This window comes from Monodon monoceros, unplaced genomic scaffold, assembly GCF_005190385.1.
Source record: "Monodon monoceros isolate NGI ecotype Baffin Bay Population unplaced genomic scaffold, NGI_Narwhal_1 Super_Scaffold_6, whole genome shotgun sequence".
Lineage (NCBI taxonomy): Eukaryota > Metazoa > Chordata > Mammalia > Artiodactyla > Monodontidae > Monodon > Monodon monoceros.
The window spans coordinates 42,607,843-42,631,873 of NW_021703783.1; the positions used below are offsets into that span (position 1 = coordinate 42,607,843).

The 24,031-nt window shown below is 46.6% G+C and overlaps 1 protein-coding gene across 1 annotated transcript; it reads right to left on the minus strand.

The window, feature by feature from the left end:
* Positions 1-954: 954 nt before the first annotated feature.
* On the minus strand, positions 955-23,693 carry TIMELESS (timeless circadian regulator). The gene is made up of 29 exons (XM_029206592.1): positions 23,610-23,693; positions 15,025-15,187; positions 14,716-14,869; positions 14,315-14,429; positions 14,158-14,220; positions 13,773-13,874; positions 13,440-13,595; positions 13,062-13,195; positions 12,780-12,867; positions 12,320-12,496; positions 11,739-11,956; positions 11,389-11,492; positions 11,076-11,245; positions 9,071-9,205; positions 8,437-8,588; positions 7,290-7,387; positions 7,077-7,197; positions 6,769-6,970; positions 6,352-6,497; positions 5,646-5,731; positions 5,440-5,557; positions 5,268-5,350; positions 4,169-4,311; positions 3,796-3,973; positions 3,646-3,714; positions 3,404-3,522; positions 1,998-2,211; positions 1,761-1,865; positions 955-1,620 (listed from the first exon to the last, which is right to left on the minus strand). Exons 2-29 carry the CDS (start codon positions 15,107-15,109, stop codon positions 1,547-1,549), a joined length of 3,609 nt encoding a protein of 1,202 aa, XP_029062425.1. The 5' UTR covers positions 15,110-15,187; positions 23,610-23,693; the 3' UTR covers positions 955-1,546.
* Between the last annotated feature and the right edge of the window lie 338 nt (positions 23,694-24,031).

Here is a 24,031-nt window from a genome sequence, read left to right on the forward strand (position 1 = left end):
CTTTCTTGCCCAGACTTCCCCTATGCCCCAGGCTGACAAACTGGCTTTTCCTCCCTTTGTGTCTCCTTCTTCCTGAGGCATACTTTTTTAAACAATTGAGGTATGGGACTTCCCTGGTGTGCCAGTGGTTAAGACTCCACGCTCCCAATGCAGGGGCTCCAGGGCAGGGGCTCCAGGTTCGATCCCTGGTTAGGGAACTAGATCCCACATGCCGCAGCTAAAGATCCTGCACGTGGCAACTAAGATCCCGTGTGCCACAACTAAGACCCTGCACAGCAAACAAACAAATAACTGAGGTATATACTCAGCTATAAAAAGAAGCGAAATTGTGCCATTTGCAGAGACATGGATAGACCCAGAGATTGTCATACAGAGTGAAGTCAGAAAGAGAAAAACAAATATTGTATAATATTGCTTACCTGTGGAATCTAGAAAAATTATACTGATGAACTTATTTGCAAAGCAGAAATAGAGACACAGACGTAGAGAACAAACATGAATACCAAGGGGGGAAGGGGATGTGGGATGAACTGGGACATTGGGATTGACATATATATGTTTTCCACAGTGGCTACACCAATTTATGTTCCTACCAACAGTGTACAAGGGTTCCCTTTCGTCCATATCCTCACTAACATTTGTTATTTGTGTTCTTTTTGATGATAGCCACTCTGACAGGTATCAGGTGATATCTCATAGTGGTTTTGATTTGCACTTCTCTGATTAATGACATTGAGCATCTTTTCATGTACCTGTTCTGATGCATACTCTTTTTACCCTAAAGATTTATCCTAGACAAAGGATCTTGAGGTGAGTATGTTTTTCTGTGTCTCATGTAGGGAAAGCAAGAGAAAAGGGAAGGCTGATAGTCTCTTTTAACCCCAATAGTTAAAAGTTCTTAAACGAACATAGCAGGTGGAGGGTTGAGGTATTTAGACAGATTGGCAAGTCAGATCAACATTGGCAACTTTTAATTTTACATGTTTAATTCAATGCCAAACACCAACCAAACACGTTCATCATCTAAAGAGTATTGCATCCCAACCCTATTTCAACATTAGGAACTGGGCTCAATCTGGTGTTCAGGGGGTGATCATAGGAAAGAAAATGAGGATGGGCTCGTCTAGTGCCTTTTAAAAATGGTGCAACATCCCCACTCATCATGTCACAAAACCCCATCTAGTGCTGTGACCCACCTCCAGCAGAAAGCCAAAAGGAACAGACCAGTAAGAGGGGTCCAAGGTGCCTTCTATATTCACTCACTCCTCTCCTTTGCCAGGGTGTGCTATTAACCAAAGAAGAAGAGGAATAAGTCTCCAGAGAGCTACTGAGGCACACTGATAAAAGTGGGAGGAGCAAGAAGTGACTGAACAGGAGGCCAACACTGTTGCCTGGATTTCCTGGACCCTAAATCCATGGGGAAGCCCAGGGCTCCACAGCTTCTGTCCAGTAAGAGGAGTTTCCAGGTCCTATATGCCCCTCCAAACTCAGATTTAAATTCACCACTTAAAAATGGGTCTGTCTCTGCCCCTAGGCATCTGGCTCTTCAGTCGCTCTCCTCATCATCCTCAATCTGAAAGCGCTTCTTCTTCCGGATTCCTGGAGCTCCCAACTCTGGTGCTATGGGAATGACAGGGGTGAGAAGACAGGATATCTAAATTTGTTAAGGGGGAAGGAGGATGGTAGCATTTACCTTCAGGACTGGAGGGAAGAGTGCTAGAGGTTAGAAGAAAAGGCAGATCCCGACCAGACCCTCCTACCTTTGCTGCCGCCCTCATCTTCCTCCTTTTCCTCATCGCTGTCCAACAGCTGTCGCTTCTTGGGTGCCACCTTCAGCTGCTCTTTCCCACCATCAGTCCCTTCCTCTGGAACGACCATGAGAGGCATGAAATTAGGGAACTAGGTCCTCATAGTCTCAAATACCCTATCAGCCCTCTTGATCACAGGGCTGGGTAAGTACTCAATAGTACTCAATAGATAAGTGGTCCTGGTATTACCCTCTGGGGACAGCAGGCCTGCTTTCTCTTTCCCGGCTGACAGGAGGGCCCTCGGGGCATGTGCTCGGTGCTCCTCCTCAGGGCCTTGCTCTCCAGGGACCTTAGGTTCTAATCCTGGCTGAAGCTTTTCCTCCTCCTCTGGTTGGCTCAAAGAAGCTGCCATCCTCCGGAGCTGGGTGGGACTCAGCTTGGCTGGAATTCGCCAGAAGGTTTCCTACAGGGGCAAAGAAGTTGAAAATGAGAGTAGTGGGAAAGGAGCAGCCTCTAGTCCACCAGATTTTGATATTATTCATTGAATAAATATGAGCCTACATTGGTGAAGCTCCATAAGGGTTGTGAACTCTACTTATTGCTTATTTATCCAGTATGTGCCCAATGTCTAACACAGTGCCTGATACACCAGGAGGTTCCCAGTAAATACAGTTGTTAATTACATAAGTAAATGAATGGATTCTGGGGATCTAAAGGTGAGTCAGATATGATCCTTGCTCTCAGGGAACTCACAATCTAAGGGGAGAAAGAACCAATGTACTGTAACACCACAGGATTGGGGCTATATTAAGGGAATGAACAAATCACAGCCGCCAAAATGATTACAGTTGCCCCTCCGTGTCCGAGGGTTTCACATCCATGGATTCAACCAACTGCAGATCAAAAACATTGGGGAAAAAAATGAAAAATTCCAGAAAGTTCCAAAAAGCAAAACTCGGATTTGCTGCACATTGGCAACTATTTACATAGCATTTACATTGTATTAGGTATTACAATTAATCTAGAGACGATGTGCATAGGTTATATGCAAATACTATGCCATTTTATACGAGACTTGAATATCTGTGAATTTTGGTGCCGTGTCGGGGTAGAGGGGTTGACGGAGGGATAGAGACTGCTTCTCTGAGGAAGTGACAACTGAACTATCTTCAAGGTTGGGTGGAGTGTTCATCAGGAAAGATGGGTGATCTGCCACCTTGTGTATGAGGCTGGAGCCTTCCAGTTGGGGGACTGGCATGATCAACTGTTTGGAGGTATGAAAAAGCCTACTGTTTGGAGGATGGAAAGTAGCCCCGGATGACTGTAGTGTCAGGCAGGTGTGTGGTGATGTGGCTGTGAGGCTGCAATGGCTGGCCGAGGCCAGAGACACCGCCTGGAGGCTGTGGACTTTGTCCTGCAAACAGTGGGGAACCATCAAGTGCTCTGATCAGGGAAGTGATATAATCAAAACTGTAATTTAGAAAGATAACTCGGGGGCAGTGTGGAAGATGGACTTAGGAGAAGGGAAGATTGGAGAGATCAGCAAGACAGCTGCTGCAGGAGTCACGGTCAGAGATGACAGGAAATGAGGAGGAGGAGATGTATCTTAAAGTAGCACCAACACGCTTGGCTGATGCTGTAACTGGTGTATTTACCTGCCCAGAGGCAGGAGGCCGAACCCTTAGCTTTTGCAACAGCTGCTGAAACTGTTCATTTTCCATTGCTTCCTCATTTTCTTCTGTCAGTGGCACCAGTGGAACTGCCTGAGAGCAGCCTAGGACAGGGTCAATGGTCACATGGTGAAGATGTGAAGGAAGAACTGGCCCTCCATCCCACGACCAGGTCTCCAGCAGCCTCCAGACCCCAGTCCTCCTGAAACCGTCATTCATCCACTCACCAAACTCTTCCCGATCATCTGCTGCTCGAATGAGGCAGTTCTGGAGCCACAGGAGGGGAGCAGAAAAGCCTAAGGGAAGGTGAAAAACTTATAACTGGCCCATACAACCAACCCCACCACCTGAGACATCTCTCCCAACTGGGCCCTCACCTTCCTGATGCAGGTTTTGCCCAAGGTTTTGAGTTGAAAGGACGGAGCCACCGTGGGCTTGTTCTGCTTCTGAGCCCTCCTCTTTCTCTTCATCCTCTTCACTCTCTTCCTCTGGCAGGTTTTCCTCTTCTTCTAGATCTTCCTGGCAAAAATCGTTCAAGGACTCCTCTTCATTAGGCTAAAATTAATTGGGGTGGGTAATGAACAAAAGGAGACAAGAAGAAGAACTGAGTGGAGTCCTCTGGTTCCTGACCACCGCGCTGGGGGTATCTACTCAGAAGAGCCTGAGACAGGAAGAATCTGGGTGGGCTACTTCTAAGGAGCACTTCAGGGGGGGCAGGCCCAGCTGGCAGAGCCAGGGTAAGACTGTTACCAAGCTTGAAGGCGCCAGCTTCTTCCGGCGTTTCTTGTACAGCTCCCGCCGCTCAGCCACCAGCCCCAGAGCCAGCAGTTTATCTACTATTCGGGCCCGTGAGCGTTTGGCTGTGATGTTCTTCATGATATTACCCAGGACATCTAAAGAGAAAGAAAGTGTGAATGCCCAAGAGCAACAGGGGAAAGGGATTAGTAAAGGAAACAGAGGTCTTTGGAAAGAGGCTATAGCTCAATTCACTCCAAAATGACACCACAAAAAACAGTATGGAGGTCTCTCAAAAAACTAAAGACAGAATTACTATATGACCCAGCAATTCCACTCCTGGGTATATATCCAAAAAAATAAACAAAAACACTAACTTGAAAAGATACATGCACCCCAATGTTCATGGCAGCATTATTTACAATCGCCAAGGTATAAAAGCAACCTAAGTGTCCATCAACAGATGAATGGATAAAGAAGATGTGGTACACACACACACACACACACACACACACACACACACACACACACAGGAATACTACTGAGCCATACAAAGAATGAATTTTTGGCATTTGCAGCAATATGGATGGAGTTGGAGGGCATTATGCTAAGTGAAATAAGTAAGACAGAGAAAGAGAAATATTATATATCACTTATATGTGGAATCTAAAAAATAAAACAAATGAATGAATATAACAAAAAAGCAGACTCACAGATATAGAGAACAAACTAGTGGTCACCAGGGGGGAGAGGGAAGGGGGAGGGGCAAGATAAGGGTAGGGGATTAAGAGGTACAAACTATTAGGTATAAAATAAGCTACAAGGATACATTGTACGATATGGGGAATGCAGCCAATATTTTATAACAACGATAAATGGAGTATAACCTTTAAAAATTAGTGACTATAGTGAATCACTATATTGTATACCTGTAACTTACATAATAAAAAAGAAAAAATATATATATTTAAAAACAAACAAAAACGACATCACAAACAGAGCAAGTGGACAGGAAGGAGAGGATAAGCCTTCCTTGGGAACAGGAAGCAGCAGGAAAAGAAATTGAGAGCTTGGCTCTCATTTCAGAGGTTCCCTGAGCTTCCACCTCACTTACCATCAGAGCCCTGGAACTCCTCAAAAAGCCGCTGCAGCTCCAGCTCCTGCTCTTCCGTCCACAGTACAATCTGGGTTCCTTTCCTGTTCAGGGCGGTGTCAGTGGAAGGGGGAGCTCAGGGAGTGAAGAGTGGATTCCCCATCTCAGTTCCCTCCAGAGCATGTGCCTCTACCTCTGGAAGTCCTTGACACTGTCAGCCAGTCCCAGCTGTACCAGACGGTGGATGACCTGCTTGCGTGTCCGAGGAGCAGTTTTCAGGTGTGCCAAGATGGTGTCCACCACATCCTGACCTGAGGTGGAGGAGGAGTGAGGCAGTGAAGAGGGGTCCCGGAGCTCAGGCTGCCCTCCTCATGCTCTTCAGACCTCAAGGCCTCATACCTTCCACATCCTTATGCGCAAGGTACAGTTCCTGAAGCTGGGCCTCCTCCTCTGGGCTCCACACAGGGGGTCTGTGACTAGAAGATCTAAATGGGGAAAGGAGAAGGGGAGCATGTAGACTGTTGGCTCAAAAAGAGGAGACCAAAGGTCTTCTCTTCTAAAAGGAATAAGGGCAACGCAGGTACCATAAAGGAGCCAGCTAGCAGAGGCCTAAGGTGTGCTTCCTTCCTCTTACTCTCCTTCCACTTAAGAACCCAAAAGTCAAACTAAGATTTTCCAGGTTGGGCCCGTGGAACCTGACACTGCAGGGGCTGAGAGTATTATGGGAAAGAGAGAGAAGAGTGAAAAGAGAGGAGCTGAGATACTCAGGGGAAGAGGACAAATATTTCTATGCATCCTTATGGCTTCCCAGCACATCTTGGGATAAGGCACATATAGACTCTCTCTGGGGGGGCCACCCCACTCTGACTGCCCCCCCGAACGCTGGTGAAGAAGAAAACTAGAGTAGACAGGAGACTTAGGGTCAATCCCAGTTCCTCTCTCAGGTGACCTCAGGTAAAGCATTTCACCTTCGGGGCTTGTTTTCTCACCTACGAAAGGGAAAGAAAGGTTACACCAACTGATCTGCAAGCTCTTCCGGCTCTAACACTCTGTGACTGTGTCACCCCCTTCCCCACCGCCAAGCCTTCCCCATCCTCAAGCTCACCTGCCATCCAGGGAGCCATAGCCCTCAGTCATCTCTCGAACCACAGCTGTGTTCTTCCAGAATAGCAGCTCCACAAAGGCTTTCTGGTTGACTGCGGCCAGTGCAAAGAACTTGCCCAGGATGTATCTGGCAAAAGTCACTAGCTCCTGTGGGAGTGGGAGACTGCTGTGAGGCCTGTGGCCTAAATGTACATAAACATGGGCCTTTAGGTATTTTTTTCTACGCCTGTTCCCAGCTGCCCCCTCCTCGCTCAGCCTCTTCTATCCTTCCCCTTGCAGCTCCCTCAACCTGCCTGTCTACTTCCTCACCGTTCTCTCATCGTTCAGCCTTGACACGGCTCAGGGCACTTTATCCCCTATCCTTTTACCCCAGGACTCCCCTACACCTCTAGAACCCCATTCTTTGGTATCTCCTTACTTTGTAGGTCCCAGCCGCAGGGTCGCTAAGCAGACGATTGAAGAGGCAGAAGAGGGAAAGCTGGAAAAGCAGGGCTTCCATTTTGAGATCATAGGCCAGCCGGTGCAGCATCTTGACGACACAGTGGTTGGTGTGGGCGCTATTTTGCTTGTAGCTCCGCAGTAGCAGCACGTAGGCTTGGATGACAGTTGAGTTCGCAAAGCTGCACCGAGACAGGGAGCAAGAGGATGTCAGCATGAGGACGTGTGGTCGTCCTCACAGCCCCACGGTCTCCATCCTGACACCAATTCCATCCTCCCGGCCCGCACCGTTTCAGGTAGTCCAGAAAGTTAAATTCTTTCTCCAACACTTCGACCATGTGCAACTCTTCCTCCTCCACCTCTTCTTCATCTTCTTCCTCCGCCCCTTGTTCCTCTGGTCCCTGCTGCCCTACAGAAAGACTGAGGATTACTGGGTGTCTGTGACGCTGGCGCTAGAGAAGAGCTGGAAGGAGAGAGATGAGAAGGAAATGGGAGACTCACGGGGAAGCGGGGCCCAGACGATTTGCTTCAGCAGCTGAATCTCCTCCTCTGGGGAAATGTCCTGAGAGCCAAACACATCTCCTTCTGGCCACACCTCCCTGGAGCGCAGAGAGAAAAAAGGCTTTTTTTAATAATATCTCAGTTATAATTTGAAGTGGGAGAAGGAATTTAGACTTATTTTATTTTCCAGCTGGAAAAAGAATGCAGACTGTTATTTCAAAGATGAAACAAAGACTCTAGGGAAATTTTCCCTCATAAGCCACACTGCAAAGAAAATCATACAGGAAGAAAAGGCAAATAATCTAAATGCGTGACATTTGAACAAATGTTGAACAAATGTACATATTCACACAATGGTGTTTTTTGTTTTTATAAATTTATTTATTTATCTATTTATTTGTCGCTGTTTTCACAATGGTGTTTTAAAGCCATTAATAATTGCAGAAATATATCTGATGAGAAATGATGCTCACGGGACTTCCCTGGTGGTCCAGTGGCTAAGGCTCCGCGCTCCCAATGCAGGAGGCCTGGGTTCAATACCTAGCTGGGGAACCAGATCCTGCATGCCTGCTGCAACTAAGAGTTCACATGCCACAACTAAGAGTCTGCATGCTGCAACTAAGAAGTCTGCACGCTGCAACTAAAAGATCCCGCATGCCGCAGGAGAGATCCCACGTGCCTCACCTAAGACCCGGTGCAGCCAGAATAAATATATAATATTTGAAAAAAAAAAAGAAATGATGCTCACAATATACTGAGAAGTGAAAAAAATACTATAAATCAGTATTGCAATATTTCAATCTTGTAAAAGAAGGTGTATATGATATGTCTATATATAACACAGAGGGAAAAACTCTGGAAGATAACTCATCAAAATGTTAATGATGGCTATCTTTGGCTCATAGAATTAACTTTATTTTTTTTCCCCAACTAACTGTGCTAATATTTCTCAAAAATGAAACAAATAGTAAACCTCCCAATAAACCAACTAAAACTCCCCAGGACTCAGTTCCCTGTACAGAGCCCCAGCGTTTCTGAGGGGACTTCTCTCTTGAAGACTGAGAACCCTGTGCCACAGTGAAAGCCACTCCCTGCCCCCAAAAGCCCAGGGGCTGGATGTGGGAGGACGGGTAGGCGGGGCTCTTACCGGGCAGACCTAAGAAGGGTCAGGGCCTGTGGGGCCTGGCCAGCCAGGAGACAGTCTTGGATCCGCACCATGGCTTCCACCCGCTGTTCTTCCACGGGCACCTCTGAGGCCGCATCAAAGGGAACCATGGAGTCCAAGCTGAGCTCAGGATCCTAGAGAGGGATTATTAAAGCTTTGGTAACAGTTCTTGGTGGTGGGGGGAGACCCAGAGAGCCTGTCCAGAGCACTACCCTCAGGAAGCAGAGCGTAGGACTTCCCTGGTGGCACAGTGGTTAAGAATCCACCTGCCAATGCAGGGGACACGGCTTCGAGCCCTGGTCCAGGAAGATCCCACATGCCACGGAGCAACTAACCCCGTGCACCACAACTACTGAGCCTGCGCTCTAGAGCCCACATGCCACAACTACTGAGCCCACGCACCACAACTACTGAAGCCCATGCACCTACAGCCCGTGCTCTGCAATAAGAGAAGCCACCACAATGAGAAGCTCGCGCACCACAATGAAGAGTAGCCCCCACTTGCTGCAACTAGAGAAAGCCTGCGTGCAGCCATGGAGACCTAACGCAGCCAAAAATAAATATTAAAAAAAAAAAAAAAGAAAGAAAGAAAGAGAGAGTTTCTGCAACTACTTACCTGGGCACAGCACTGTAGCTGCTCGGCCAGGGAGGGCCACACAGACTCCAGTTCCTCTGGGCTGTAGGGGACATTACCAGAAGCTACGGACTGATCTAGGACCTTCTTTTTCTTCTTTCTCTTCTTTCGTTTGTTCTACAGAGAAGGAACTGTGTTAGGATGGCACGAGAGCTAGGGAGGCCTTTTCCCCATCAATGTCCTCTATTAACTAATTAATTAGATGTCTGAATTAATTAGACATTCACAGAGTGACCACTATGTGCTACTCAATGGCAATGGGGAAGCAGCAGTGAAGAGCACATTTCCTTGCCCTTGAGGCACTTGTGGCCTAGTGGGGGAGACAGGTAAGTAGACAGGTAAATGACACTACAGCCTGGATAAGACCTAGAACATGGCTGAGCATAAAACGCCATAGCAAAACCCAGGAACAGCACGTGACTCATTTCTTGTGGAAGTGATACCTTAAACAGAAGCCTAGAGAATGAGCAAATTTGCTCTGAGGACAAAAAATTCCATATGAAAAGGCTTTATAAAATGCAAAACACTCTGCAAATGTAAACTACAATTTTTTCTCCTGAAAAGCAGGAGAATGAGAATCAATACCCCGACCCCACTCCCCCAAGTCATGGCTGTGAACCAGTCTTCGCTGTGGGCAAACAGGAGGGCCTGTGAGGCCCTTAATGAGGTTTGTCCTTTATTCAAGGAACTTATAAACACACTAAAGGTCAGGAGCATGAGTCTGGATTCCAGCAGACCAGGATTTAAGTATCGACGCTAGCCATATACCAGCAAGACCTTGGACAAGTTGCTTAACCACTCTGCACATGTGCCCTAGTGCTATTGTGAGGATTATAGGGAAACCTTAGCACAACGTCTGAGACATAGTAAACGCTCGATAAATGATAGAACCTATTAGTACTGCTAATACAACAGAGCTCCGAGTGTAAATAGACCTTTTAGAAAAGGCTCATTGGTACTACAGCCCCTTTCAAGCCCAGTTCTGACCGAGTTTTAACCTATAGCAAATAGAATTATAGGAAAATTTTTACAAAGCAGAGTCCTTGTGTCCAGGACTAGAAATTCCTTGAGGTTTTCTTCTTGTCCCAGACTTTTCATTTATTATTTCATTTCAGGCTCATGGGTAGATGTTACAACCAACTTTTATTTAAAGATCAGGACTCACACAAGCAGCTTAAGTTATTCTAACAGTAACTAATACAGGATGAGATCCCAGACCTCTGAGTTTTTTTTTTTTTTTGGCTGCACCATGCGGTATGTGAGATCTTAGTTCCCTGACTAGGGATCGAACCTGGACCCCTGCAGTGAAAGTTCAGAGGCTTAACCACTGGACCGCCAGGGAAGTCCCCAGACCTCTGACTTTTAATGTAAGGTGCTTTCTATCTCATTACAGTGCTTCTGAAGTATAACCAGGAAATAGCACAGCGTAATTACTAAATTCTAAAATTATCAACCCCCTGGGACTTCCCTGGCAGTCCAGTGGTTGAGACGTCACCTTCCAATGCAGGGGCTGTGGGTTCGATCCGGAGTCAGTGAGCTAAGATCCCACATGCCACGTGGCCAAAAAAAAAACACAACAACAACAACAAAAAAACACAACAGACACATAACAGAAGCAATATTGTAACAAATTCAAAGAGACTTTAAAAATGGTCCACATCAAAAAACAAAAAATCTTTAAAAAAAATAAACAAATAAAATAAAATTATGAACCCCCAGAGTTCATGTGCTTAGCACAGAGCAGGTGTTTAATAAATGTTTCCTGAATGAATTAAGATACCTATGGTAGATCAGGGATCAATCTAATGAGAGGAGACTCACAAGGCAGAACTACATCGGCAATACCAATGAAACTCTTGCCCTTAGTTCAGAGTAGTTCTAACAGACCAGCTTAAGCTACAGAAAATGTGAGGAAAAAGAGCCCCCTGTCCTTCCTGTCCCCCACCCTTTCTCCCCAGCTCTTTCCACACCCTGGGCTGCCCAGTACCTGCACCATCAGGTTCCCACGGCTCCGGCAGAACCGCTCCAACATCTTGAGGAAGAGGTGGGTGGTTTCCACCAGGTCACGAAGGAAAGAGTGGGGCTGGCATCTCTCATTGAACTTTCGAAAGAGTGCCAGGAAGAGCTCTCGGTACTCCATCACATAGAAAATGTTGTCTAGAAACAGGGAAGAGAAAGGAATGGAAGGACTGACCTGGAAAGCTTGGGGAAAGGAGAGATGGGTGAAGCTGGGTCTGGGAAGAGTGAGATTCAGATCAAGAGGCAGGGAAGGCGGGATCAGAGACCAAGCGAGGCCTCACTCTGGATGATGCGGCTGCTCTCCCTCACAGCCTCGTCTGGGGATGCATTCATCTCATTCACTGTGGCCAGCAGCTCCTGATAGGCCTTCAGAGCCAGGTGCATCCTGTGAGAGGGAAAGAGGTAAAACGGAGGACAGCTTAGGACCTTGGTTCATGGAAACGGTATCACCCTTTGCACCCTCGCCTGCCAAAACAGTTCCATCAAAAACTCAATGACCCAGCCAGTCCTTGCTCCCCAGGTGACCACCTGAAGCCTGAGACGGGACAGAAAGTACCATCCAGAATTCAGGCATTCAGATTCCCAGCCTGGCCAAGATGACCACTCTGACCCCACTTCTCCTCCCGCTCACCGGCGTGCCCAGGAGGTGGCTTCCTTGCGGTCGGTCAGCATCATCTCATAGTAGTTGGTGAGGTTCTGCTCAATGAAGTGGAAGATGCGGACGGTGAGGGTCTCAGAAACCAGGCCTGGCCGGAAGGAGGCAGTTCGGTTGAAGGCCATGAAGAAAGCCAAAGCCCACATGTAGTAGGTCTCATCGTGCTGCTGAGCCTTCTCCCGAAGCAGGTGGTCCTGATGTCAAGGAAAAACAGACCACTTCATGACCTCAGGGCTTCCAACTTCCTCCTGTCCTATGATGACCATGTGGACCCTGGACACCACTGTAACAATATTCTAGGACCCAAATTTCCATCCCTCTCTCATTCTCCCCACGTTCCCTTCCCCTTCCTCTGTGGCAATCTCTAGAGCTTTTTTGGTCGTATCGATAGCCCACTGCCTGCTGACTTCGTCACCATGTCTCAGGGGCACCCTACATCCGTCTCACCTACTAGTCCACTCTCTATGGTCAGCTTTCCATGGGTTCCTCCCCAACTTGCCCTTCTTACCCACCGCTACCCCAATCACCTCTCTACTCCATATTTCCTAGGCTCTCACCTTCACCGAGCCCATGAGCCGGTTGTAACAGTTCTCCAGGAACTCAGAGCAGAAGTCTCTGAGAAAGAGTCTCACGTTGAGGGCAGAGCGGCGCTGCACGGACAGCTCCCGGGCAGCCTGGCGACGTTTAGGTACCCGTCGGGGCTGCTTTCCCAAATCGGAAGTGTAGTTTTGGAGCTGGGGATGTAGGTTGAGGGAATTAGAATTACTCCTAACCACCTCCCTCTCCGGCAGCTCTTTACACATCCTTGGTACTACAGTTTTCTCAGAAGAAACTTGTAGAAGGTAGAAGGTGCTCTCCCTCTGGTACTAAGTGAAGATGCAGGTAGAGACAATGCCAAAAGCTCTATTTCTCCTAAGTCTCCAACTTTCTAAGCCCAAGAACAGAGAAGCTTTACCTCCAGAGAGGTAAAGGCCCCCCACTCCACAATGTTCCCACCCCTGATGGGAGCGGACTCACATTGTGGAGACCTTTGTGAAAGATGAGGTCCCTCTCCCCAATGGACTTCAAGCCCTGGACAATGTAGGAGCCCCCAAATCGAGAATGCCTGCAGAGAAAAAAAAGTCCAGGGTGATTCCTCAATTCTCTGGAGGCTCCATCCCCGTTCTCTTTCAGCAGCACATCAGAGCATGTTGTAACTGCAAAGTGCTCTCGTCACCACTGCCTTAGCATTTGGCCCAAGCCCTAGCATTCCGTAGTGCAGGAATGGGAACATGGGTAGAGTGGCTCTCCACCACTCACCTGTTGCCTCGCTGCAGGGCTCGAGTCTTCTTTTCTGCCATCTCTCGCTGGCGCAACACCTCCAGTTCTGCCACAGCTGTCCTCCGCTCCTGAGCTAAGCGTCCCTGCCCTACTCCTGCCAGCTGCTCAGGGTTCTAGATTTAGAACAAGGAGGGAAGAGTCAGAAGGACAGTCATTTCCTATTCTGAGTTCACTCCTAGTGGGGACAGAAAGAGTGAACAAAATAGGACTGTTGATGGGACCCTGTACTTAAGACATGGCTATTCCACCTGGCACCTGCCTTCCCCAGGTATTTCAGTCATGATACAAGAGCAATTCCGGCTGCACAGCAGAAACGGACATGAGGGAAGGGATTGAGGCAACAGGTGAGTGTCTCACCTGGTCACGAAACATAAGGGAGATGATCTCCAGCACATGGAGGCTCCACTGATGCTCCGCAGTTGAGCTGGCCAGGAAGAGGAGCAGGTCGTCCAGGCCACTGAGGTGAATCGCCCAGAGAAGCCGGTCGTGGACACTGGCGTCATCATCGATCCTCTGAGCAGTGAGTGGTGAGGGAGAAAGGGGAGATCAGTCAGTTCTACTGCCCTGCCTTGAGGTTTTCCAACTCATTCCTTGACGAAGGTCCCTCCCGAGTTTCGTCAGAGGACAGAACAGCGAAAAAGGGGCAACCCAACCTAATCAAGCACAAGAACTCGGACCAGCCAAGATCACCTTCTCCTGATCAAGGTCGGCTGGGACATGGAGAACATTTCTGACCAGCAGCAGGATCCGCTCAATAAGCAAGCTGTCTTCCTCCTGCCGTTCCTCCCAGCCCTGGTCAGAAGAAGGAGAGTTAGAGGACAAGACCCCCTGTGGAAGGCGGGAGGCATCTACCCTGATGGGGCGAGAGAGGCACAGAGAAGAATCAGGATTAAAAAGAAAGAAGGAAGAGTTCGAGTAGTCCCGAGGCAGCAGAGACAGCGGATTGGACTTGTACCCCCGAGCACTGGGTCCGTATCTCCAAACCCCGCGTGTTCTGACGCCCCACCTGGGGTTCTGCCCAGGGGAGGAGCAGGGCACTAACTGTCCCCTGGGATCTTGCGAGGCGGAGACTCACCAGCTGCAGCAGCTCATACAAAGTTTCACTGAGGACTCCAAAAGCCTTCTCACTGGCAAAGGCCTACGAAACAGGGGGATGGACCTTAAGTAGCCCCCGCCCTCTCCTTTCCCACCGCCCCCAAACTCTGCCTCGGGATTCTGGAGGAAAACCTCACCTCTTTGTAGGCCTGCAAGTACGCTAGCACCTGCAGAAAGTGGTGCCGGAAGCTGGGCTCCTTGGGCACGCTGCCAAAACAGAGCAAGGCTGGTTGTGTCAAGTTCACCATCAGCCTGGGGAGACCATGAAGGAGGGAGAAGCTGTTCAGTTTCCTCACCAGGCACAAATACCAAAGGCCGGCACACAGTATATGTTAAAAAGCTGGGGGATCAACAACAAGGTCCTGCTGTATAGCACAGGGAACTATATTCAATATCCTGTGATAAATCATAATGGAAAAAAATATAAAAAAGAATGTATATGTATAACTGAATCACTTTGCTGTACAGCAGAAATTAACATAGCATTGTAAATCAACTATATTTCAATTAAAGAAAAAAAAAAAGCTGGGGAATCAACCTGATAACAGCATGAAAGAGAGGCTTGTCCTGGCGGTGTTGGGTAAGGATGGGTAGGAGGTCGCTCTGCAGGATTTGCGCTGCCCCCAGCTGCTGCCGTACATCTCGCGTCTCATCCTCATGCCTCAAGTAGCGGATCAAATCCTTCACACTCTCTTCAGGGACAGAATAAACACTTACATGGAACCCTGGCAGAAGCTCTACCCAGGCCCATGTGCTTTTCATACCCAAGGCTTGAGAAATTCAAAAGACCTAGACTCAAGCAAGTGTTGTTTTTTTTTTTAACCTGTTACCTCAAAAAGCGACTCACCTAAGCAATCTGGCTCCTTGTGGTAAGTGTCTCCCTCCAAGTACCCAAGAGCACTGCATGTGGCTAGAAGTTCACAATTCATCATGTACAAGTCCACACATCAGTGGACCAGCCGTTAGAGAAGAAAGGCAGGTGGAGCCAAGGGAGCTAGAAATGATGAGGCCTATAGAGACAAGGAAAGATAACAAATGTAGGGGGACTTCTCTGGTGGCTCAGTGGTTAAGAATCCGCCTGCCAATTCAGGGCACATGGGTTCGTGCCCTGTTCTGGAAAGATTCCACATGCTGCAGAGCAACTAAGCCTGTGCACCACAACTACTGAGCCTGTGCTCTAGAGCCCATGCTCCTCAACAAGAGAAGCCACCGCAATGAGAAGCCCGCGCACCACAACAAAGAGTAGCCCCCACTCGCCGCAACTAGAGAAAGCCCATGTGCGGCAACAAAGACCCAATGCAACCAAAAATAAAAATAAACAAATAAATAAATCTAAAAAAAAACCCCAAAACAAAACAAATGTAGGGTCCTCCCCATAAAAGGGAGGGGGGAGCAGGCAGGACCCTAATGCTCTGAGTATTCTGATCAAGGTCCTCAAATGCTTCACTTTTGTCAGCACCGAAAGTGCTGTTCCCAGTCCCGGGGAAAGCTTTAGGTTAAGACTTCTACCCAGGAAGCTCCGAGACTAAGAATTAAGCCATCCCATCCTCTAAATCGGGTCTGAAACTGTAGAAACAGTATGTCTGAGTCTAGATAACCTAGTAGAAAGAAAGGCTGGTTAGCAAAGGGCATCAACTCTGAGAATTTCACCCTGAGAAAGCTCTGCAGCCTTGTGAGAAGGTGGGAGAATGAGCTTCCCTCTGCCTTAAAATTGCTGGGGGAATTCCCTGGCGGTCCAGTGGTTAGGTCTCAGCACTTTCACTGCTAACGGTCCAGGTTCAATCCCTGGTCGGGGAACTAATTCCACAAGCTGCGCAGCATGGCCAAAAATTAAAAAATTGCTGGACCCGGTCCCCCTCCACCTTCCACCCACACAGTTATAGCTCTTCTGTACCACAAGAACTGAGAAAACCCAGCTCTGACTGTACAGTGATCCCACTGAGGATCTGATATATCCCAGGAGCCCTGAGGCTTCTGAGGCTCTGGGGATGTGTAAAGAAAGTTCCTTCACTCTCCTCCCCAAAGTTACTCTTAAATTTTGGTGATCTTAGTAGAAGCCAGTACCTAACAGAATGGGAGAGAAAAAGAAGTAAATAGGAACTAATTAAGTTCCTTGTCCCTCTCCACAGAAGAACCATCTTCCTTTTCTGAAGCACACCCCCTTTTATTAAGATCCCTAAACCCTCATCAGATAATCAAGTAGGCACAGATCCTGGATGTTTCAGAACCTGACACTAGTCATACACACACACACACACACACACTACATTCACTATGCGTCCCCTTGTCACATTCAGCCACACTCTCAGCACGCAGCAGCTTCCTCTAAAAACACCTTTCCCTGTTCCATACGGACCTCCAACCCCACCCCTGTTCCCCCACAGGAATAAGAAATGGGCCATGTCCAAAGGACCAAGGTTTAATGCCTGATGTTATCTCCATGCATTTATGTAACTGGGCTACTTCTCTAGGCTGCTGCTTTCCCTTCCCCTACCCAGTGCTAATCTCCTTTCTGACCGCTCAGCCCAGCAACAGTGAGCCAGTAAACCACAGAATGACCAGGAAAACTGAAGGGATACCTGCCTTCGCTCCCCTTTCTCATGGGACTTGCAGACCCTAAGACCTGGGCTCCAGTGAGGCAGGTGCAGTGTGTGAGATCTGTGACTCTCCTCCAAGATAGATCTAGCTTAAAAAAAAAAAAAAAAAAAAAAAAAAAAGATACATCTAGTTTTTCCAGACAGACCACTGGTGTATACACACAGACACACACAGAGCAGACCAACTCTAATATTCAATATTTGTAAAACTGGCCCCGGCAGAGTACTCAAACCTCTGCTTTCAACACATCGGTTTACCTGAAAGGCAAAAATAACAGAGGTGGTAACTGCTGTTACCTGGCTACCTAAATAAAAGCTAGAGGGGAAAGAAGATAGGGAAGGAGCATCCTTGCAGATGTGAGAAGGGAAGAGGTTATGTAAGAGACCTAAGACTTCAGGTTCTAATCCCCTGCATTTCTGACAGAACCAGAGAGCAACAAGCAAAGTAGAGGAAGAAATGGGTAAGATGACTATTATAAAGCTCCCAGGCAAACTGGGTTTACAAGAGGCAAGCTGGCAGTCTTGGGCCTATTCATTAGAACTGGAATAAAAGAGCTCTAAACAGGAGTTCCAGCCTTCACTGGTGGAAACATACTATTAAAAAAAGAGCCAGGGACAGAAAACTTACAGTTCACTCTCTTTTCATGCAGTTATCTAGAAGCTACTCACCTAGTCTGTGTGGCCTCATCTTCCTCTCCTAAACCACTTATAATCTGATTATCTCTACTTCACACTTACCCATCCAACCCACCACTTCTTAGATCCATGCCTTAGGTGCCTCCTCTGGCTATCTAGTCCCCCAGCCCAGGAACATAAACATACACATTCCAAGACATAGAGCCCCCTCACGTGCTCTCTAAACCTTGCTTCCTCCTTCTGGAAGGTCCACCTCCCTTAATTCCAAAAGTTCTACCTGACCTTCAAGATCCAGCTCAAATGCCACTCCTCCACGAAGCTCTCCCTCATAGCCTACAGCAGGACAGGATCTGACCGCACATATCACTCTAAATGGACTTCCTCCTCTGGCACTGTACTACTTCTTTTTTTTTAATTTATTATTATTATTTTTTTGCGGTACGCAGGCCTCTCACTACTGTGGCCTCTCCCGTTGCGGAGCCGGACGCGCAGGCCCAGCGGCCACGGCCCACCAGCCCAGCCGCTCCGCGGCATGTGGGATCCTCCCGGACCAGGGCACGAACTTGCGTCCCCTGCATCAGCAGGCGGACTCTCGACCACTGCGCCACCAGGGAAGCCCTGAACTACCCCTTTACGTTATAATAACCTAGAGTACATCTTTTCTCCTCTACTAAATGTTTTATGCATTTCTGAATGCACTGAATTTCTTTCATAAGATAGACATTCAGTAGAAACTGTTAAATGCAACTTGGTGTAATAGAAAGAACAGTACAACGTTCAGAAGGTGGGGTCAGAGTCCTGGCTTCACTGCCTACCCGCCCATTTATTCCTCATCAAGTCAGTCTTAGCTTCCTTATCTGAGAAATAAGGTAAAGGATACTGTGGCAGCCATGGAAGTGCCTGCTCAGATTTCTCAAGAAAGAACTTTCCATTCAGCTGCAAAGAATGCAGTTAGCTGACAGCACCTCCAGGACCCACCTCAGCCCTACTCTTCCTGGGCAGACCCCCAGCTAATGACTAAGCACAGGGCTCACTATAGTTACCACCACCAAATTCTTTCCTCTTACAAAGAGGGAAAAGGAGAAACCACAAGTGCTATTCAGGACAACGGGACAGAACAGATATATACAAGCTTTTAATTTCTCTTTGTTCTAATCGGAGTACTTTACTCTCCTTCCTGAGTTTTCTACTTTGAAAATAATTCTCCCCATGCCACTTCTTTGACCCAGAACAAAGGCAAAACAGGAAAACCAGCCATTCTGGCTTGCCAAAGAACCAAGAGAAAAAAGAAATTCTTTTTTTTTCTTTTCTGAAAAAATGTTTATCTTAGAATTAACAAAACATGCAAGTAAAAGCATTAACATTATACCCTCAATGTCCCAACTACCTAAACAGTCATTCTCAAGCCAGGCTGTACTTTAAAACCACCTTAGGATACCTGCTTAGGCCCTGTCCAAATATTCAGAAACTCCAGGGGCTGGGGAGTAGGGGCACAGGCACAGTATTTAGGAAACGCTCGCCAAATGATCCTATAATTGGGAACTGCTTTAACATATACAAGACTATTATGCTGAAGGAAAATCAAGATGCAAAGGCGGGGGAAAAAAAAAGATGCAAAGGTGGTCTACAACTTTATTCAACAATCAGCAGTTAGTTCTCATCATTTTTTTAATTGATGACCTTCTAGATAGGGTTTTTTTGAGTTTTTTGTTCTGTTTGCTTTGTTTTAAAATACTGACTGGGGTAATATAGTTGTTTCCAAACTTCTGGATTTCATGGATGGGTCTTTAATTTTTTTTTCAATTTAGGGAGACTAACCTAAGGTGGCAGACTCTAAATTTTGTAACTTAAGGACAATTAAAAAAAAATACAGACACACAAACCTCGTATATTGCTGGTAGGACTGTAAAATGGTGCAGCTGCCGTGGAAGTTGGTTTGGCAGTTCCTCAAAACGTTAAACAGAGTTACCATAGAACCTAGCAATTCCACTCCTAGGTACATATCTGAGAGAAATGAAATGTACGTCCACACAAAAACCTGCACACCAATGTTCACAGCAGCATTATTTATAATAGCCAAAATGTGGAAAACCCCAATGTCCATCAATTGATGAGTGGATAAACAAAAAGTGGTATATCAACACAATGGAATATTATTTGACAATAAAAAGGAATGAAGTACTGATACACGCTACAATATAGATGAAATTTGAAAACATTACGTTCCATAAAAGAAGCCAGACACAAAAGGTCACATATTGTAAGATTCCACTTATATGGAATGCCCAGAATAGGCAAATCCATAGAGACAGAAAGTAGATTAGTGGTTGCCAGGGACTGGGGAGAGGAGGCAATGGGGAGTGACTGCTAGTAGGGACCTATGTGGTTTCTTTTGGGGGTGATAAAAATGTTCTAACATTAGATAGCAGTAACAGTTGCACGTCTCTGTGAATTGTACATTTTAAAAGGGTGAATTTTATGGTATGTGAATTATATCTCAATACAGCTGTTATAAAAAATACCCACACAATTGCTATACATTGTTTTCAGTATTTAAACACCAAAAAACCCCCACAAAAACCTAAGAAGGACAAAAATCCCAGAATAAAGTACAGTCCTTTAATACATTTAATTTTATGAAAAAACTCATTATGTTGTATTTTCACATTTTATCATAGACAGATGAGAACTCTGTCAAATACCTTAGACAAAGCAGATCTGGACATTTAAAAGTGATGTTAGTTACTTTTCTCACTCAACTAAGTACTAAGCAGTTGAGATGAAGCAATAATCATCTCAAATGCAGGCCTCAAAATGCAAGAACCAAAGGAAAATAAAGGATAAAATATTAAATACGCTTGCAATTCAAAATAGAAAATTAACACATTTCTTGAAAACAAAATAAAACCAAGCAAAAAACTCTGTCCCAAACCAACCCTGCTCTAAGAACCAGCTCTGAGATTCACTAGTATGAACAGAATGACGCTTGGCATTTGAATTCCAGTTCTGTCCAGTACTAAGTTGGTGATCTTGAGCATGTGGCTTAACCTAAACCTCAGTTTCCTTATCAGTACACAGAGAAAAATACGTAGGGGGTGGTTCAAATGAGATCATGGAAATCAGTGTCATTTGTGGACCAACGGACCATTGCTGGTCCACAAACTTGTTAGCAGTCTGCATCAAGATATGGACAAAAACAAAACATAAGCATTTAGAACATCTTATAGCAATTTGATGCAGTTGATGTTTGTTGAATCTAATAGTAAAAATGCCTATGTTCTGTATGTCTTTTTTTCACGTTATTTCTCTAGTAATTTAATTTTTCTAATAATATGATTCTAGTTCTACTATTTTAGAAAAGTACTTTATGTTTCAAGTGATATATCACAATAAAGCTAGAAAAAAAAGAAAGAAAGAAAAGTACTGGTCTGCAACAGCCTGGGGGGGGGGAAAAAACACTGGTCGTTCACCACAAAAGTTTGAGAAGCTCTGATATCAAACACTTATACTGAGTGTTGAGCACAAAGAATTCTCAAAATATTAATTTCCTCTCCATCTATTGGACTCTATAGTCAGTCACTAAGTGCTTACGAAAATCCTCCTAGGCAAAAGATAATGCTGTGCAGGTGCAGTGGCTGCAGTGCTAAAGAAATTTAAGGAATTTAGTTGCAGAAATAAAACCCACCTAATATAGAAGAAACAATGTAAAAGAAAGTCAGTACTAGCTCTAAGTGATATTAAAAAAAAATTCTGAAAAACCAGGGCTCTTTTCAGGTTAAAGTGGCCAAGGAGGTTTTGTCAGAGAAAGTGTGATTAGAACTGGGCCTGTGAAGGCTGCATAGAATTGAGGCAGCTGAGAGGAGGAGGGGAACTTCAGCAGAGAATTTGCCAGAGTAAAACCAGAGAGGGAGCCACTATGAATAGAGGAGTCTTAACAGGAAAAAAATGGAAAAGAGGGTTGGAACCAGCTTTATGGGAAAACTTGGTCTTTGTCTATCAATTCAAGGATTTAGAACATAAGCCTGGGACTAACTGAAGATTTCTGAGCTGAAAAACAAAACGATCAAACTGGGGTCGCACAAGCAGGAGCACATATCCTACTGGTGTATCACTAAACATATCACTCTCTGTAAGGTCTCAATCTTTTTTCCTTTTACTGCATTCACTCTGCAAAAGATCCCAACCTCAGATCAATGCAACCATTTGCTTTCTAGACTCCTGGATTCAAATCTAGACTCAGATTTGCTGGAGGAAACCAAACAACCCTGCAAAATGATACACAACAAATGTGGTCTCCAACCTGAACAGGTCCTCAGCCTGGCCCAGCAAATCCTTTGTGTTCCTGGTCCTCTCCCTCTTCTCCTTCCCAAGGAACAGCTGTTTCTAACTTTCACCGTTACCCTCAAGCCCCTTTACTCCACTGCTTCCCACACTTCTCAGCTGGTGTCTCAGGTCCCTTCCTCTCAGAACAACTGAGATCATCAGAAACGAAGTGTCTCAATTCTCTCCACCCAAGCCTAAAAACATACATATTTCAAATGAATCTAAGCCCTCCATTTGTGAATGATCAATTACTTCTCGTCCCTCAGTTGCTTCTTCCTCATTCCTCATTTGTTTCCAATTTTCTCTTTATACTGGCTCCATTCCCATATGTTATGAGTTGCTCAAAGCTCCGCCATCTTAGGGGGTGGGAAAAACCCCCAAAACAAAACAAACGCCTTTCCTTGACCTCATATTGGCTGCTCCTGCACTCTCCTTAAGAGATGATGCTCCTCAGGCTTGCATCTTTTTCTTCTTTTGGTGGCCCTGCCACACAGCTTGGGGGATGTCAGTTCCCCAACCAGGGCTTGAACCCGGGCCACAGCAGGTATCATAAGTGTTCAACACATGCTTTCTAAGCTGAAGTAGACAAGTTTCGAAGTTGAGGGAGGAGAGGATGGGGCTGGAGATTTGGAGGCATCAGGATGTAAGGTGGTGTGTCAAGTTGTGAAAGTAGATAAACTTACTCAAGAGAGTTCTGAGCGAGAGGAGTAAGGAAGCCAGGGCAGACTTCTTTGTCACCCTGTAACTGCAGAGGACTCATTTACATGTGTTCTTCCTTCCAGTTCCTTAAGGGCAGGAACTCTGTTCTATTCATCTTGTCCACCTGGTACTGAGCACACGGCACAGTACATGTTAGGAGCTCAGTAACCTTTTACTCAGTTGTATAAGTGCCACTGATAATAGAGGGAGGTAAAATACTTCAGGGACACAGAGGAATAAGTGACTACTTTGGCCCAGGAGGGCTGGAAATAGAGGTTTTCAGCGGGACAACTGAGCTCCTGAAAGAGAAGTTCACCTGGCAGAGAACTGGCAAGAACTTCAAGTGGAGGGAACAGCAGGAGCACAGGTACCAAAGCATGAAAGAGCACAATGCAGACACACCCTTTCCATAGGTTTGGGAGTCAAGTGCATGAGATAGAAAAAAATGATAGGGAGCTTTAGAAAATCAGCTGAGAGGATCAGAGTCAGACTGCCAAAGGCCATGGACACCCACCTAAGGATATAAACTTGACCGTGGGAGGCCAAAGAGGAGTTTTAAATTTAATCTGAAATGACCAGATTGACTTTTTAAAACGGTAATTATGTAGTGGCAGCACGAAGGTCCAAGAATTGACCTCCTTCAAGGGAAGGAGCTTAATTAACGGCTGATGGTCCGGCTAACAAACCCAAGCAGAGGCTGTATCCTCCTTAAGCCTTCTACCCGAGGGAAAGGAGGGAAGAGAATGAGAAATCCATTTTATAAAAACTCAAGATTTAAGTCAAGCGACCAGTGAATCCCAGCTCCTGCTGACCACCAAGCTGGACACCTATTTTTCTCGGGTCTGAACTGGATGGAAAATTCCGAAGTGGAAATGCCCGGGAAGCTTCTGTCTTATTGTAAGGGTTTCAAGCCCCTTCCCATCACAGCCGCACCGCTGCGCGAGGACCCATCTGTGTAGAATGGCGTCGGGAAAACGAGGGGACGTCCCAGGAGAGTTGGAAATGCTGCGGCTCCCACACAAGACACGGGGTGGGGACGCGTGCGCACCTAAAGCGCGCGCCCCGCCCCCTGCCTTTAAACCGGGTGACGGGAAAGGGAACTCCGCGCCTCCCAGAAGAGCCCCCGCGGCTTTGAAGGGACGCAGTCCGCTTAGAGCCCTCTCGCCCAGACACTCACCCGCTCCCCGCCGGTCCTCAGGGTCCCAGCGGAGCCAACAGCTGCCGCCACATTTCCCGCCACCCGGCTGGGCCGGACCACACCCCGCCTACGTGGGGAGCTGGGCGGGGAGAGCGGGGCTGGTCCATGTGACCCCGAGCGGGCGGGGGAGTTGGTGATGAAGTAAGGAAAAGGGAAGCGAGTACAAGTATTCTTTTATCTGAGTCGATCCCTTATATTGAGCCCCATATCACAGCACAATGGATTTCCTGCTGACTTAAGATAATTGGGATCTAAGGCCGATTAGAAGTGAATTTACAAACATTCTTCCCCTGCACCTAGTCAAGTGGATTATTCCAAAGTCTTAACAAGGTTAGTTAGAAAAGTTAGGCTTTATTTGTGAGGAAATGGAGAGCTCAGCTACGTGGCAGAGTGGTCTTTTG

Coding starts and splice junctions, on each gene's coding strand:
- TIMELESS (XM_029206592.1), bottom strand. CDS start 15,109: ATGATGAATTGTGAACTTCTAGCCACATGCAGTGCTCTTGGGTACTTG. Junction 13,875..14,157: donor TGTATGAGCTGCTGCAGCTG/GTGAGTCTCCGC, acceptor TCTTCTGACCAG/GGCTGGGAGGAACGGCAGGA. Junction 13,196..13,439: donor CCCTTATGTTTCGTGACCAG/GTGAGACACTCA, acceptor TTCTAAATCTAG/AACCCTGAGCAGCTGGCAGG.